Source organism: Scyliorhinus canicula, chromosome 5, assembly GCF_902713615.1.
Source record: "Scyliorhinus canicula chromosome 5, sScyCan1.1, whole genome shotgun sequence".
NCBI classification, from domain to species: Eukaryota; Metazoa; Chordata; class Chondrichthyes; order Carcharhiniformes; family Scyliorhinidae; genus Scyliorhinus; species Scyliorhinus canicula.
This window is the reverse complement of record NC_052150.1, coordinates 158,296,299-158,314,425: the sequence shown is the minus strand read 5'-3', so window position 1 is coordinate 158,314,425 and position 18,127 is coordinate 158,296,299. Positions and strand designations below refer to the sequence as shown.

At 44.8% G+C, this 18,127-nt stretch overlaps 1 protein-coding gene across 3 annotated transcripts in view; it reads right to left on the bottom strand.

Annotated features, from left to right (window-relative positions):
* Positions 1-17,265, bottom strand: part of LOC119966359 (CKLF-like MARVEL transmembrane domain-containing protein 6) — a 130,941-nt gene extending 113,676 nt beyond the window's left edge. The window contains exons 1-2 of one of the 3 annotated variants that reach the window (XM_038797892.1): positions 17,246-17,265; positions 16,421-16,837 (exon numbers count right to left, since the gene is read on the bottom strand). In XM_038797892.1, the coding sequence (XP_038653820.1) occupies positions 16,421-16,573 (153 nt within the window). In that variant the 5' untranslated portion in view covers positions 16,574-16,837; positions 17,246-17,265. The other 2 variants (XM_038797889.1, XM_038797891.1) reach the window with 2 other exon arrangements.
* Positions 17,266-18,127: the final 862 nt, after the last annotated feature.

Here is an 18,127-nt window from a genome sequence, read left to right as displayed (position 1 = left end):
AGTACGCTGTTCATCCAGGTGATGAGAAGAACCCCATCTCCGAAGGGAGGAACGCCCGAGCTAACGATTGCAATCCTCAGACCAGCACTGTATGCCATTGTAAAGAGAATACTTGGGGACAAGGCAGCACTGCCTGAACAGAGACAAGGACACTGAGGAGGACGCCCAACTCCCCCCCATCAGTCTCATTCACAAGACAGCCCCAAATGTCACAAGCACAACGCAACGCCATCCACGCTCTCAAGACCAACCGCAACATCGTCATCAAACCAGCAGACAAAGGAGGGGACATCGTCATACTGAACAGAACGGACTACTGCAAAGAAGTATACCGATAACTCAACAACCAGGAACACTAGTTACCCGCAGAACCGACCAAGGAACACATCCGCCAACTCAACAGACTGATCAAGACCTTGGATCCAGACCTTCAGAACACCCTACATGCTCTCATCCCACATACTCCCTGCATTGGAGATCTCTACTGCCTCCCGAAAATACACAAGGCCATCCTATTGTTTCAGGTTATGGGACCCTGTGTGAGAACCTCTCTGGCTACATCAAGGGCATCTTGAAACCCATCGTACAAGGTACGCCCAGCTTCTGTCGCGACACGACGCATGTCCTACACAAACTCTGCCCCCATGGACCAGTTGAACCAGGAACATTCCTCGTCACAATGGACGTCTTGGCACTCCTCTACACCGGCATCCCCCATGACGACGGCATTGCTGCAACAGCCTCAGTACTACACACCGCCAACTGCCAATCTCCACTCGCAATTCTGCCCCGCTTCATTCTGGATCACAATGTCTTCACCTTCGACAACAAGTTCTTCATCCAGACGCATGGAACAGCCATGGGGACCAAATTCGCACCTCAATACGCCAACATCTTCATGCACAAGTTTGAACAAGACCGCCTCACCGTACAGGACATTCAATCGACGTTATACACCAGATACATCGATGACATATTTTTCCTTTGGACCCACGGCGAAGAATCACTGAAACGACTACACAATGACATCAATAAGTTCCATCCCACCATCAGACTCACCATGGACTACTCTCCAAAATCAGTTGCATTCTTGGACACACTCATCTCCATCAAGGACGGCCACCGCAGCACTCCTCTTCACCTCAAGCCCACAAATAACCTCACGATGCTCCATTTCTCCAGCTTCCACCCTAAACACATTAAAGAAGCCATCCCCTATGGACAAGCCCTCCGTATACACAGGATCTGCTCAGACGAGGAGGAGCGTAACACACAACTACAGACGCTGAAAGATGCCCTCGTACGAACGGGATATGGTGCTCGACTCATCGATCGACAGTTTCAATGCGCCACAGCAAAAAACCCTACCGACCTTCTCAGAAGACAAACACGGGACACAACCAACAGAGTACCCTTCATCGTCCAGTACTTTCCCGGAGTGGAGAAACTACGACATCTTCTTTGCAGCCTTCAACACGTCATCGATAAAGATGAACATCTTGCCAAGGTCATCCCCACACCCCCACTACATGCCTTCAAACAACCGCGCAACCTTAAACAAACCATTGTTTGCAGCAAACTACCCAGCCTTCAGAACAGCGACCACGACACCTCACAACCCTGCCATGGCAATCTCTGCAAGACGTGCCAGATCATCGATATGGGTACCACCATTACACGTGAGAACACCAGCCACCAGGTACGCGGTACATAGAACATAGAACAGTACAGCACAGAACAGGCCCTTCGGCCCTCGATGTTGTGCCGAGCAATGATCACCCTACTTAAACCCACGTAACCCGTATACCCGTAACCCAACAATCCCCCAATTAACCTTACACTACGGGCAATTTTAGCATGGCCAATCCACCTAACCCGCACATACTCGTGCGACTCGGCCAACATGATCTACCTCTTACGCTGCAGGAAAGGATGTCCCGAAGCGTGATACATTGGCGAGACCATGCAGGCGCTGCGGCAACGAATGAACGGACATTGCGCGACAATCACCAGGCAGGAATGTTCCCTTCCAGTCAGGGAACACTTCACCAGTCAAGGGAATTCAGCCTCTGATCTCCGGGTAAGCGTATATATATATATATAATATATATATGTTTCTGGATCATACCTCTTCATTCACCCGAGGAAGGAGCAGTGCTCCGAAAGTTAGTGTTTGAAACAAACATGTTGGACTTGAACCTGGTGTTGTAAGACTTCTTACTGTGCTCACCCCAGTCCAACACCGGCATCTCCACATCAAGAATCTCTTAATAAGAGATTTCAGCATTTTCCTAATAACTGATGTTAGGCTAATTGTCTGTTTATCGCTCTCTCCTTTCTAAAATAGTGGGGTTACATTTGCAAACTTCAAATTTTAGCCAATCTTCTAATATGTTACCCTCTACACCATGAGCTTTTATTTTCTGCAATGACCTTTGATGTGGCATCTTATGAAATGCCGTCTGTAAATCTAAGTAAATTACATCCACTGGTTGTTCCCTTTATCCACAGCATGCGATTCCTTCAAATAACTCCAACAAATTGGGTAAACATGATTTCCCTTTCAGAAAACCACGTTGACACTGCCTGGCTTTCGGTCTTCCTCCCTTTTAGAATACCAATTGAATCAAAAACACATAACTAGATTCACAGAATCTCTACAGTGCAGGAGGCCATTCAGCCCATCAATCCTCTGAAAGAGCACCCTACCTAGTCCCTTACCCCCACCCTATCCCCTACAACACCATAACCCCACCTAATCTAAACATCTCCAGACACAAATGAGCAATTTTTTAGCATTGCCAGTTGTTATGGTCCAGGGTTTAGAGAACACCGAAGTATATCATGGAGTTCACCTGACCGACAACTTTTAATAGATTTTGGTTATGAGGAGCACAACTTTCCTGGTGTGATGCAACAGAGCTCTTAAGTATTTTTAAACAAAACAATGTTTATTCGATGAATCCAGTTAGAATTTTATAAACACACAGTAAACATCTTATCAACTACCAACACTGATACCCCCCCAAAGATGAAATGAAATGAAAAAATGAAAATCGCTTAATCACAAATAGGCTTCAAGTTACTGTGAAAAGCCCCTAGTCGCCACATTCCAGCGCCTGTCCGGGGAGGCTGGTACGGGAATCGAACCGTGCTGCTGGCCTGCTTGGTCTGCTTTAAAAGCCAGCGATTTAGCTGAGTGAGCTAAACCAGCCCCTGGAGATACCAGCCCCTATAGATACAGTACTCTATAGGTAACCCTTAGTAATTTTCCTAACAACATCCAAACACTCCTTTTTCCTACAAAAACAGTAGGTTTACATTCCTTACAGAAACAGGTATTACTTTGAAATCATAAAGTGATCTGGAGACTTAGCATGCAGAGAGAGACCAAATACACCTTCTTGGTTTGGATGCAGCTCCCCAACTGAAAACCAAAAGTAAAACTCAGAGGCACAAAGCTTCCAGCTCGAAACAAAACTAAAAAACAGAGCCAGAGCCCAGCTGCACCCACACAACTACATCATTGCAGCTACTTGAGAAGACAAACATTTCTTAAAGTGACATTCCCATGATACAGTTCACCTAACCTGCACATCTTTGGGTGCGGGAGGAAACCGGAGCACCTGGAGGAAACCCATGCAGACACGGGGAGAAAGTGCAAACTCCACACAGACAGTCACCCGAGGCCGAAATTGAACTGGGACCCTGGAGCTTTGAGGCGGCAGTGCTAACCACTGTGCAGCACTTGTCAAAGGAAATTATACTTGTAGAAGAAATTATATTGAGATCAGAATTTTTTTTACCTAAGTTCTGATTAAAATAGCCAAATTGTACACCCTATTCTTCTGCATGAATAAGAACAAAAACCAAGGGACTTTTCATGTGTCTTATCAAACGTGAATGTTAAAAAAAGCAGCTCCACAAAATGGAAGCAACGAGATATATTTGACACCAGCAATATCCATCAGAACAGTGCATGTACACACACACAGAGGGGGACCAAATTTTCCATGACCACAGAGACTGAAAAGGCAGAAAGTGAAAGAGACTGCTGTCTTGAATTTGAAATATTCCGTCACTCTATTTTGAAGAGGAGCAGGCGATGTTGCAGAGCTCCCTGATGTTGCGGCTAATATTTATCCATCAACCATTGTTGGCATCCTTCCACCTATGAACATATAACATACAGTGCAAAACGAGGCCATTTGGCACATCGAGTCTGCACCGACCCACTTAAGCCCTCATTTCCACCCTATCTCCGTAACCCAATAACCCCTCCTAACCTTTTTAGTCACTAAGGGCAATTTATCATGGCCAATCCACCTAACCTATGGATTATGATCCAAGCTGATTTTAATACTGGACAAATCAGATCCCAAAGTGGAAGCTGGTTTGATAGATTCTAACTGTTTTTTAAAAAAAAGAAACCATCGGGAAAGTTCCTGAACTAAATTATAAAAGTCTGTTGATGAAATTTTAACACAAAAGAATAAAACATTTATCAAACAAGAAAAATGAATTATATTACACCAGATAAAAAGATCTCAACACAAACACAGATTAGGATTCAAATATTCACTATTCCTTCACCCCAGCTATATCGTTGCAGACACATACAAAAGATAAAGCAATGCAGGCATATGTTACCCTTCTGGGCAGTACATGTGAATTAATAGGTGAACCGTGCTCAAACACACCACACTCCAAAGTAAATTATAAATGCAAGCAAAGCAGATTCTCTGAATTTCTCAAAACCTATGCAGAATCTTCTAACACTGTGAGCCTACCAGTCTCACTAAAACTCCATCTTCCTCACATGGGTTTCAAACCTTCACAATTGAAGAAATTACCTTGGAATTCTCCTCATTCGTCGCTCCCACTCACTTCCAGGGTTTTAACCTCACCTTCCCAGATTCCTTTCCTCCAAATCTCCGAGCACATTCAAGCTTCACCTTACAAACACCCATTCAGATTTAGCCATGCCAAGTAGAACACCATTGCCCCAAACGGGTAATCCTGTCCCTCATGGAGTCACCAAACGTTGGCTGCTCTCTCAGATCTTCTGGGTTTCTCTCAAGCCACTTTTTTTCTTCAAATTTGCTCCTTGGAGTTCTCTTTTTAACTTGAAGTCTACTTCTTTTAACTTTACTTCCGGGACCTCTTTCTGATCACTGGTTTTGTCCGTGCCTAGGGCCTGGTTCTGGGATCTTTTGGTCCCATTCACTGATTTTGGACCTTCCCCCTACCCTCGCCCCATGCCCTGCTCCTTTGGACACCTTCCTTGAGAATGGCATTCTGATCAGGTCACCTGACCTGCAGTTTTGCACCTTTTCACTTATTTTCCTCCTGCACATGTGCGCAGGACCAGTTCCCCACTTAAACGAATCCTAACTGTGCATTTGCCCTTTTCTGGCCGATGCATGCATAAATGAAAGGCCCAAACTATGTATTAAAAAAGCCTAACTGCACATGTTCGCCATTTCCCGTCTGGTGCACACGCAGAAGGCCCTAAACTCCAACCGTCAACTTAAAAGTAAGGTAAGTATTTGCATTTCTTCATATATGCAAGATGATGGACAAGCAGCAAATCTGTTGCGAGCGATCGGGTCTTCATGTGGTGCACATGTTATTGATGGCTGAAGAGACCAATCCGCAAAAGGCAGATTCTGCTACAAATGCCGCATATGAAGTGGTTATCAGGTGTAATTGTGTTGATCTTTTGGTGTTGGCACCTGTTGCCAAGCCACCAATCCTCAGTATGGCAGCATACAGGTGAAGTCACCATTCCTTGTCGTCTGCAAAAATCAATGTATAAGCCCTTCATGTCACTCTTGCAAGCATTCTTTAAGGGGACCTTTGGGCAAACTAGTGTTTTGGCTCCTAATCTCTCACCATACAGAAAGTGCTTGGCATGCGTTCCTCTTCCATCCTATGAAATTCCCAAGGCAACAAAGTCTGTTTAATGAGTCTCAATGCACTTGCAAGATTTGCCTTCGAGAGGACTGCAGCCTTTCTGATTTTGTCAGCTACCCGAATGAAGGTTGCTCAGTTTCTTTTCTTGATAAGTCATCCATGTTTCACAGCCAACCATACAACAAGGTGGCGAGAACACAGGCCTTATTAACCAGCAGCTCTCCCAGGAGTCAACCGGAGGTTATTCTATGCATACTTCGTGACTCGGCCAAAGGTGGTAGCTGCTTTCTCGGATTGTATAGAATTCTACATTAGGAGACAGATTGTGAACCGTGGCAGAAGAATTTTTGATTCGGATTTTATTTAGAGCGGTCAAGGGCAGAGATGTAAAATCCTGTCCCATAACCATGGTTTTTGCGATGCTCATTATAAGGGAAAACAAGTTACAGGCATTGAATAGACAATTCACGAGTCTTTGTAGTCGAGTTTCTTTGTGAGCAATCAACTTGGGAGTTCTCCATCAAGACTTTTCTTTCAGTATAGACAGATTGTAGAGTTGGCCATCTGACCTAGTAAGCAGGTAAACTCCTTCCATATCTGTCGAGAAGGCAAAGGTCAGGAGTATGGAGAAGAAAATACCAAATAAAGTGGGCACTAGGAAATAACCCTGTTTCACTGCATACTTCATCCTGAAACTATTGGAGATTGTGCCAATAAACAATACAGTACAGTGCCTGCTGTCATGAAAGGAGCAGAGGAGATTAAGGAGCTTTGATGGACAACCAAGTTTCCCCAGGATCTTGTGGAGTTCTGCCCTGCTGATGGTGTTGAATGCTTAGTGAGATGAAACCAACCAACCAGAGTGTGGAATAAACTCTAAAATTTTATATTAAAAAGACAAATTACTCATTATTTATTAAGCTTACCTAACCAGTTGCAACCTTTTGCAATCAATGTATATAACTGGCTAGATGTAAAACACATCTGTCATCTTCCACTGAAGATATGCAGTTGAGGGTATGCAAAGTTAACCTTCTGGCAGCACGCCACTTGCAGGATCTCCCACTTGGCCCATAGATATGTAAACTTTATGCATATTATGCAATACATTATCCATCTTTTGCACCTTAGCGGCTCAGTGGTTAGCACTGCTGCCTCACAGCACCAGGGACCTGGATTCAACTCCTGCCTTGGGTGACTGTTTTTGTGGAGTTTGCATGTTCTCCCATGTTGCACGGATTTCCTCAGGTGCTCGGGTTTCCTCCCACAATCCAAAGATTTGCAGGTTAGGCAGATTGGTCACGCTAAATTGCCTCCTAGTGTCCAGGGATATACGAGCTAGGTTACAGGGATTGGGGGTGGGGGGTGGGGTGATGAGGAATGAGCCTAAGTAGGATGATCTTCCAGAGGATCAGTGCAGACTTGATGGGCCGAATGGCTTTCTTCTGCACCGTAGGAATTCTAACAATGGAAGGAAGAGACACCTATTCATCACTGATATCCAAGAATCTTGGGTTGCTAGAGAACCCATTTAAAAGGCTAAAAAAACAATACTGTAGATCAACAGATTGCATTGGCCCATTTCCTGTTTTCAAAAATCCCCCCCTCATGAAATGAAAATTGCTTATTGTCACAAGTAGGCTTCAAATGAAATTACTGTGAAAAGCCCCTAGTCGCCACATTCCGGCGCCTGTTCACGGAGGCTGGTACGGGAATTGAACTGTGCTGCTGGCCTGCCTTGATCTGCTTTAAAAGCCAGCTCTTTAGCCCTGTGCTTAACCCAAGAGATCAGCAACCACCAGCCACTCCACACCATCATATTTCTTCCATGGAAATTAGTTTGTTTTTTTTTAAATGATTTTTATTCAAATTTTTCAACAACAAATTTTCTGCCAACAATAAAACCATGGAAATTAGTTGACATCTTCCAGCCATGTCACCTTTTTCACCAGCATAATGGCCGAATGAAAGATTCAGACTATTGAATTGAGCACACATTTCTTTTTTTTTAATTTAGAATACCTAATTATTTTTTTTCCAATTAAAGGGCAATTTAACATGGCCAATCCACCTGACCTGCACATCTCTGGGTTGTGCAGGTGAAACCCACACAGACACAAGGAAAATGTGCAAACTCCACACGGACATGACCCAGGGCCGGGATTCGAACCCGGGTCATAATCGCCGTCGGCAGCAGTGTTACCCACTGTGCCACGTGCCCCGCCCCCAAGCACGCATTTCTAGTGAATAGATTCCAGAATGAAGTTGCGTTCAACACAACAAATTGTTTTAGGACTGGTTCCTAAAAATTAAAAATGTTTACCTTGTAGCTAACTAAATTTATTTCCCAAACCACCAGTTACATAGATAAATACATCAACCCATCTCCAGTGTGTAGTCTTGTCTGTGACCTGTTTCCAGCCTTTTTATTAAAAATAACTGCGTGTGGACTGAAACCACTTTTTAGTACAAGGCTCAATAGCGTGGAAAAGTGGAACAAGATACAAATAATTAACCAGAGTCAGGTTTGGGATGGTCCTTGGGGGACATAGGAAGGAAATGGAGTGGGATAGAGTGGGCCAAGCACATGGAGCGAGGCCAGGCAGGTGGGCTTACAGCATCAGTAGGAAGGACGAGTGCCAAGACAGCGATAAAAAATATTTAACAGACTTCTCTTGACATTGATCAGGAGCACAGATAGCTCTTGGAGCCAAGCAAAACAACAAATTGGATTTATTTTGTGCCTTTAATGTAAGAAGAATTCCAAGATACTTCATTGGTCACTAAAAGGTCTAGAATTAACAGTTATCAGAGAGATATAATCTTGGCTGCCTTCGACCCCATTATCGCAAGAAGACTAATAACCAAACTCTTCAATCTTGGACTTGACCCCTCCCTGTGCAGCTGGATCCTTGACTTCTTCAACAGACCGCAATCTGTCAGAATAGTTAACAGCACCTCCTCCACAATAGACCTCTACTGTATTCCCTATACACACATGACTGTATGGCAAGATTTAACTCCAATCAGATCGATAAGTTTGCGGATGATACAACTGTGGTGGGTCGTATCTCAAACAACGACTAATCAGACTACAGAACAAAGGAAAGTACAGCACAGGAACAGGCCCTTCTGCCTTCCAAGTCCGTGCCAACCATGCTGCCCGTCCAAACTAAAATCTTCTACCCTTCCTGGGTCCGTATCCCTCTATTCCCATCCTATTCATGCATTTGTCAAAACGCCCCTTAAATGTCACTATCGTCCCTTCTTCCACCACCTCCTCCGGCAGTGAGTTCCAGGCACCCACTACCCTCTTGTGTAAAAAACTTGCCTCGTACATCTCCTCTAAACCTTGCCCCTCGCACCTTAAACCTATGCCCCCTAGTAACTGACCCCTCTACCCTGGGGAAAAGCCTCTGACTATCCATTCCGTCTATGCCCCTCATAATTTTGTAGACCTCTATCAGGTCGCCCCTCAACCTCCGTCGTTCCAGTGAGAACAAACCGAGTTTATTCAACCGCTCCTCACAGCTAATGACCTCCATACCAGGCAACATCCTGGTAAATCTCTTCTGCACCCTCTCTAAAGCCTCCACATCCTTCTGGTAGTGTGGCGACCAGAATTGAACACTATACTCCAAGTGTGGCCTAACTAAGGTTCTATACAGCTGCAACATAACTTGCCAATTCTTATACTCAGTGCCTCGGCCAATGAAGGCCAGCATGCCGCATGCCTTCTTGACTACCTTCTCCACCTGTGTTGCCCCTTTCAGTGACCTGTGAACCCGTACACCTAGATCTCTCTGACTTTCAATACTCTTGAGGGTTTTACCATTCACTGTATATTCCCTATCTGCGTTCCAAAATTCATTACCTCACATTTGGCCGGATTAAACTCCATCTACCGTCTCTCCGGCCAAGTCTCCACACAATCTAAATCCTGCTGTATCCTCTGACAGTTGTTATCGCTATCCGCAATTCCACCAACCTTTGTGTCGTCTGCAAACTTACTAATCAGACCAGTTACATTTTCCTCCAAATCATTTATACTATGAACAACAAAGGTCCCAGTACTGATCCCTGTGGAACACCACTAGTCACAGCCCTCCAATTAGAAAAGCACCCTTCCATTGCTACTCTCTGCCTTCTATGACCTAGCCAGTTCTGTATCCACCTTGCCAGCTCACCCCTGATCCCGTGTGACTTCACCTTTTGCACCAGTCTACCATGAGGGACCTTGTCAAAGAAGGGAGATAGATCACTTGATGGGCTGGTGTACCAAAAGCAACCTCTCTCTAAATGTTGGAAAAAACAAGGAACTGATCATCGATTTCAGGAAGCGTAGCCCCCATCTACATCAATGGCTCCAAAGTGGAGATGGTTAATAGCTTTAAGTTCCTGCGGGTCAACATCAACAACAGTCTGTCCTGGTCCACTCACGTTGATGCAACAGTCAAGAAAGCCCAACAATGTCTCTACTTGCTTCGGAAGCTAAAGAAATTTGGCATGTTTGCATCAACTCTCACAACCTTTTACAGATGTGTTATAGAAAGCATCCTATCCGGCTGCATCACAGCTTGACATGACAACTGCTCCACCCAAGATAGCAAGAAACTTCAGAGTGTGGTGAACTCAGCCCAACACATCACACAAGCTTGCCACCCGCACATTCATTCTGTCTACACCTCCCGTTGCCTCAGGAAGGCAGACAGCATTGTCAGAGACCCCTCACCCCAGGCTTTGCGCTTTGCCCTCTTCCAGACCCTCCCATCAGGCAGAAGACACAGAAGTCTGAAGACCCGCACAAACAAGGGGCTGGTTTAGCTCACTGGGCTAAATCGCTGGCTTTGAAAGCAGACCAAGCAGGCCAGCAGCACGGTTCGATTCCCGTACCAGCCTCCCCGGACAGGCGCCGGAATGTGGCGACTAGGGGCTTTTCACAGTAACTTCATTGAAGCCTACTCGTGACAATAAGCAATTTTCATTTTTTTTCATTTCATCAGACATAGGAACAGCTTCTTTCTCACAGCTACAAGACTCCTCAACGACTCCCCCTCGGACTGATCTGTTCCATATAAGAACACTACTCACAATGCCCTATGCTGCTCTTGCTCATGTATTGCTTTGTTTGACTCTTGTTCCACACTGTAACCAATCACTATTTGTTGATGTACCATTTGTCAATGTACTGTGTCCATTATTCATTTGTCTACTGTGTACGTACTGTGTACGTTCCCTCGGCCGCAAAAAAATACTTTTCACTGTACTTCGGCACATGTGACAATAAATATCAATCAATCAATTTAGCCCCGAGAAGCAACACTTGGATTAGCGCAAAAAATTGGACAAATGTTATAGATAAGTTGAATTACTTTTAAATCGGCCCTGGGTCACTGTCTGTGTGGAGCTTGCACATTCTCCCAGTTCCTGCTTGGGCCTCACCCCCACAACCCAAAAGATGTGCAGGGTTTATTTTACAAAAGAGAAAAAAAAACTTTTAAATTCATGTTTAGTGCAATAAATAATATATTTTACCAGTGTTATTAACTAGCTGAGATGAGCGGGATGTCACTTCGATGAAATTTTTTGATAAATATTTAGGGTGATTTGATTCGCTCAACTTGAATATGTGGATCAAAATGAATAAACATGCAGTCAATTGGCTGCAAAAATAGAATAGCTATGAGACAGTTTGCCCAAGGTTTGACAAATAGAACATGAGTGCGATTCCAGTTTTAATGCTATGTTAACATACATTTGGAGTGCTGCAAAACAAAAAAGTTGGCCCACCACATCTGAAGCAGTACTTTTCTCTGTAAGAATCACCCATCCAATTCCATTCTCCTGCTTTATCCCCATCCGATTTAATATTATTCTGCTCCAAACAACTAATTATTTTTAAATGTCCTTGTGGCAGGTTGCAGCAGAAAATTCTACATTATTTGGTTTCTCACTCTTTTCATAATTATCTTAAGTTTGTTCTGTCTCGGGGCGGCAGGGTGGCGCAGTGGTTAGCACTGCTGCCTCGCGGCACCGAGGACTTGGGTTCGATCTCAGGCCCGGGTCACTGTCCGTGTATAGTTTGCACATTCTCACCATGTCTGCGTGTGTGTCAACCCCACAACCCAAAAAGATATTCAGGGTAGGTGAATTGGTCACACTAAATTGCCCCTTAATTGGAAAAAAAAAATTGTGTACTCTTAAAAAAAAAAAAATTTTAAAGTTTGTTCTGTCTCGTCTGCCAGTGAAAACATTCAATCATTATTTTGCTTAGTACAATTCTTCATAATCTTTACTCTTTAGCCATCTCAGTTTGAATGTAAAAGCCAGAATTTCTCAAATCTCTCAGTAAATATTATCCATTATTTCTAGTTATATCTTCATAAATGTATGCAGCATCTTTTCCATTAATCTAATTTCTTCCCATTTGTTTAAACTGCATCCAAACACAGATAAGTGAGGAAAACATGTATTATTTATTTTTAAATGTTAGATCAATTCAGTTTTCTTCACAAGTTTAGACACTACATTGCCTACAACAGGTGCGGGATTGAATTTCTTTGTAATTAAGATAATTTTGATTTAATTACAGCATGCAAACAACCATTTCTCTGGAGACATAATCTGCCTTGATATGAAATCCCTCTACCCCTCCCATTTCTTTCTTCCTGTCTCAAGGTGGGAACTCATGTAGTAGCTGTCTTGAATCATGCATATCAGCAACCCTGAATGACCTCATCCAAGCTACCATATTTTGGCAGGTTACTCATAACTGTTTTAAGGGAAGGAGTGGGGAAATCTCACCCGATATTAACATGGGAACTACAGAATGATTGTACCCACGTTCGCCATTGTTCATTGAATTCAATCGCTCTTTTCTCAGATAAATAAAACTAGCTCCACGATGATCGGGGAGTCACATATAAATATTTTCCAATCTGTTCATCTCAAAACTGCAACATAATCACTTGCAAAGAGCATTACATTCAGAAAGCCATTTGATGTCTTGTAATATTATTTTTCATACAAATCCAAGTTATTCGGTGCTAAGAGTAATGTTTCATAGAATTTACAGTGCAGAAGGCGGCTATTCGGCCCATCAAGTCTGTACCGGCCCTTGGAAAGAGCACCCTACCTAAGCCCACACCTCCACCCTATCCCCCTAACCCAGTAACCCCACCTAACCTTTTTGAGACACGAAGGACAATTTAGCATGGTCAAACCACCTAAACTGCACATCTTTGGACTGTGGGAGGAAACCGGAGACCCGGAAGAAACCCACGCAGACACGGGGAGAACATGCGGACTCCGCACAGACAGTGACCCAAGCCGGGAATTGAACCTGGGACCGTGGAGCTGTGAAGCAACCGTGCCAACCACTGTGCTACCGTGCCGCCCAGAACAGTACTATAATTACTAGCCATATAAATACTGTGCACCAAGTGCAGGTCGGAGGCTAGGAATTCTGCAGCAAGTAACTCACCTCCTGATTCCAGAAAGCCTATCCACCACCTACAAGGCACAAGTCAGGAGTGTGATGGAATACTCCCCATTTGACTAGATGTCAACAACACTCAAGAAGCTTGACACCATCCAGGGCAAAGCAGCCCGCTTAATTGGCACCACATCCACAAACATTCACTCCTTCCACCACCGAAGCACAGTAGCACAGGGTGGACCATCTACAAGTGCACTGCAGGAACTCACACAGGCTCCTTAGTCAGCACCTTCTAAACCCATGATCACTGTCACCTAGAAGGACAAGGGCAGCAGTTACATGGAAAGCACCACCTGGAAATTCTCCTCCAAGTCCAAGGGGGGCACGGTAGCACAGTGGTTAGCACAGCTGCGTCACAGATCCAATGTCCCAGATTCGATTCCCGGCTTGGGTCACTGTCTATGCAGAGTGTGCATGTTCTCCCCGTGTGTGCGTGGGTTTCCTCCTACTGCTCCAGTTTCCTCCCATAGTCCAAAGATATGCAGGTTAGGTGGATTGGCCATGCTAAATTGCCCTTAGGTTAGGTGGGGTTACTGGGTTACGGGGATAGGGTGGAGTTGATGGTTTAGGTGCGGTGCTCTTTCCAAGAGCCAGTGCAGACTCGATGGGCCGAGTGGCCTCCTTCTGCACAGTACATGCTATGAAACATCATTCATCATTCTGACTTGGAAATATAGGTACAAAGGTATTAGCAGCGGAAGTAGGCCGTTCAGCCCTTTGAGCCTGTTCTGCCATTCAATCCAGAATTCGCTTATCTCTTCCTTGTCTCAAATCCACCTCCCTGCCTGGTCCCCATAACCCTTTAATCCATTTTTTAGATCAGTAATATATCTATCTCCTCCTTGAAACTATTCAATGGTTCAGATTCCACCACACTATGGAGAGTGAGTTCCACAAATTCACCATTCTCTGCGAAAAGTATTTCCTCCTCACCTCAGTTTTAAATCTACCACCTCTCAACTTATATCTGTGACCTCTTGTTCTAGATTGCCTCACAAGGAGGAACATTTGGTCTACGTTTACTTTATCAATCCCTTTTAGTATTCTATATACCTTGAACTGATCCCCGCTCATTCTTCTAAACTCCAGCTAGTATAAGCCCAAAATTACCAATCTCTTCTCATAAGTCAACCGTATGGACACATGGTAGCACGGTGGTTAGTGCTCTTGCTTCATAGCGCCAAGGTCCCAGGTTCGATTCCCGGCTTGGGTCACTGTCTGTCCGGAGTCTGCGCGTTCTCCCCGTGTCTGTGTGGGTTTCCTCCAGGTGCTCCGGTATCTTCCCACAAGTCCCGAAAGACGTGCTATTAGGTAATTTGGATATTCCGAATTCTCCCTCCGTGTACCCAGACAGGCGCCAGAACGTGGCGACTAGGGGCTTTTCACAGTGACTTAATTGCAGTGTTAATGTAAGCCTACTTGTGTCAATAAAGATTATTATTGTAACCCTTTCATCTCAGGAATCAACCTGGTGAACTTCCTCTGAACTGCCTCTAATGCCACCACATCCATTCTCAAATAAGGGGACAAATCTGGACACAATAGTCCAGATGTGGTCTCACCAACACCCTATACAATTGCAACACTTCTCTACTTTTATGTTCCAGTCCATTTGCAATAAATGCTAAAATTCCATTTGCTTTTCTTATTACATGCTGTACCTGCATACCAACTCTGATTTATGAACAAAGGCACCCAGATCGCTCTGCCCAAAAGCATTTTGAATCTGCTTTCCATTTAGATAATAATTTGCCGATCTATTTTTTTTGGCCAAGAAGGATTACCTCACACTTACCCACATTAAACTCCATCTGCCAAATTTTGGCCCATTCTCCTAGCCTATCTATATCTATCTTTAAACTATTTATTCCCTCTTCACTGCCTGCTTTGCCACCTATTTTAGTATCATCTGCAAATTTTGCTTTGTTACACTTTGTCCCTGCTTGCAAACATTAGTTAAAATCCTGGAACTCCCTCCCGAATAGCAGTTGGAGTACCTACACCACATGGACTGCAGCAGGTCAGGAATACAGCTCATCACCACCTTCTCATGGACTACTAGGGATGGGCAGCAAATGCTGACATAGTCAGCGAAGCCCACATCCCATAAAAATTAGTTTTTAAAAACATTTTAGGTATCTTACAAAATAACTAATCTTCATCGTGGTCTAGTTTCCTCAGTCAACAATGTATGCTCTGTTTCCGCTCAAGACAATAGTTCTTCCTTTCCAACAATAATTTCCCCCAATTCACCACATCACATCAAATCCTACCCACTTTTCTGTAAGAGTAGCAGTACCCTATGCCACCAGATGCAAAGAGCTAGTGTTACTCTTGTCTGGAGGTTTTTTCAATGACCGTCAAATGGGCCGAGGATAAATATTAATCAGGGAAATCATCACATGCAGGGCATTGTATTGGTACTCCACTGGGACTGATAGCAAACATCAAAAGATTGCAATTAATCTTTTCCCAGTATCTTAAAGTTTTGACCTGTTCACTTTTCCTTCACCATCTCTAAAGTCCATCCCAATTTAGTTAGCGTACCGCTAGAGTTACCAACCTTCCAGGATGATCCTGGAGTCCCGGTGAATTGAACATTAATCTCCAGGACACTTGCGAGCAACCCATGTACAAAATCATGGGAACATGGAAAAATATGGGTTTTTTTCAGCACTGCCATGTATTACTAACGGGAAGTGGTGTTTGACTGTTGGGAGGATTTATGATAAAACTCCAGGAGTACGTCCATCTAGAGTTGGCAACCCTATGGCCAACAACATGTTTTCTCATACATATTTCTCAATTTTAAAAAAAAGTATTGTCGTTCCACTTGTGTGAAACCTTGCCCTTCGAATCCACTGAAGTCCCTGAACCCAATTGATTTTTGACTGTTGGCTCTTAACCCGGGTTGCGAAACAAGCACACAAATAATTCTCCCATCCACGTGGACGAGACAGAGAGGAGCAATGAAGGAAGGGCGCTCTGCCCAGCATGTCAACTCACCACTTGGGCCACCTTCAGCATTCCTCGTAAACTCTTCAGGTAGCCGAGTTGGCAGCAGGAGTCCTGGTTCGCGAGGGGTTCAGTGGTTGGCCGATAAACCTCCTCTTGCTCCGACTCCATGCCTCCGTTCCCGCGTTCCTGTTGGTGCGGCATCCTATTGCTGACTATTTAACCACTTCTACAAAACAGTCTCACAATTTAGGGATTTTTGTGAGGGGGGGGTTTGTGGAAACCTCCAAACCGAAACTATACCGAGCCCCTCCCGGAACTGATATCCTTGGGGGATTCTGTCGCCAAAAACGAAATCCAAACGAAACGAAATGAATTGTTGCGCCAAAAAATTCTTTCTCAACTCCGAGAGCGCAAATTTCCGCCGATGGCTTCTGGCATCGCGTCGTCTGGAGGAAGCAAACTGATCTGCGGGTAGAGAGAGAAAACACACAAGAGAGAGATGTTAGCTCAGGGGAGGCGGTGAATTCACATCCAAAGCCGCCCCACAAACGAGATTTCAGTCACTGGCGGCCCAACCCCAGCCGCCAAGCCCACACCTTTCCGCACAATAGCAGCCCCGACCTGCTGCCCCAGCCACACCCACTATCCACTTACCGAGGGGCCGCAGCCACCTTCCCATTCACCTACCTAGCCGGCCCTGTGTGCTGCCCAATAACCCGAGAGGCTGAGTGAAACGTCTCTGCCTCTCCCTCCCTCTCAGCAGCTTCACTTCCTTGTTTCGTTTTCGTCATTACACAACACACACAGAAAAAAAAACCCGATGAGAGAGAGGCCCAGCTTCCCTCCCTGGGACTTTCCACTCGTTTTACCCACCCACGCCTCACTCGCCTTCACCCGGGATCAGACACGTGTGGCCGCGGTGGGGTGGGGGGGGGGGGGGGGGGGGGGGCTGGAGGGTGACCCGGCCAAACACTCCCCCCCCGTTCAGGGAATTGGAGATTATTCAGCAAACCGCTCCTGACGCGCGTCAGTAATGATGATCCGAAAAAGAGTGTGATCATTGTGAAATAGAAACAGAAAATGCCGGAAACATTCCCGCAACAATTGTGTGTGTGTGTGTGGGGAGTCAACGATTGGGGTCTGTGACCATGCGTCGGGATTGAGTAAAATTAAACATGTATCCACGCGCAATTACCGTGCAGTCAGATTAATGATCTGACTCCAGTCATTTTCCAGTCAGCATTTAACCCTTTTTGGGGAAAAAGGGGCTTTAACCCTACCTGCCCAATGCTGCGTGGTTAAAATACTCCACATTGCCTATCTGTTACTCTGATTTTAACCTGCTTTACTGAATAGATGCCAAAGCCAGAAAAACCCTTCTTTAAATGTAGTAAATAATGTTAAAGGGAACCCTGAACATTTCCAATCCGCTCTGGGTAGATAAACATAACAATAATAATAATCTTTTTTGTCACAAGTCGGCTTACATTAACGGTGCAATGAAGTTACTGTGAAAAGCCCCTTGTCGCCACATTCCAGCGCCTGTTCGGCTACACAGAGGGAGAATTCAGAATGTCCAATTCACCTAACAGCATGTCTTTCGGGACTTGTGGGAGGAAACCAGAACACCCGAGGAAACCCACCCAGATACAGGGAGAACGTGCAGACTCCACACAGACAGTGACCCAAGCCGGGAATCAATCCTGTGACCCTGGAGCTGTGAAGCAACAGTGCTAACCACTGTGCTACCATGCT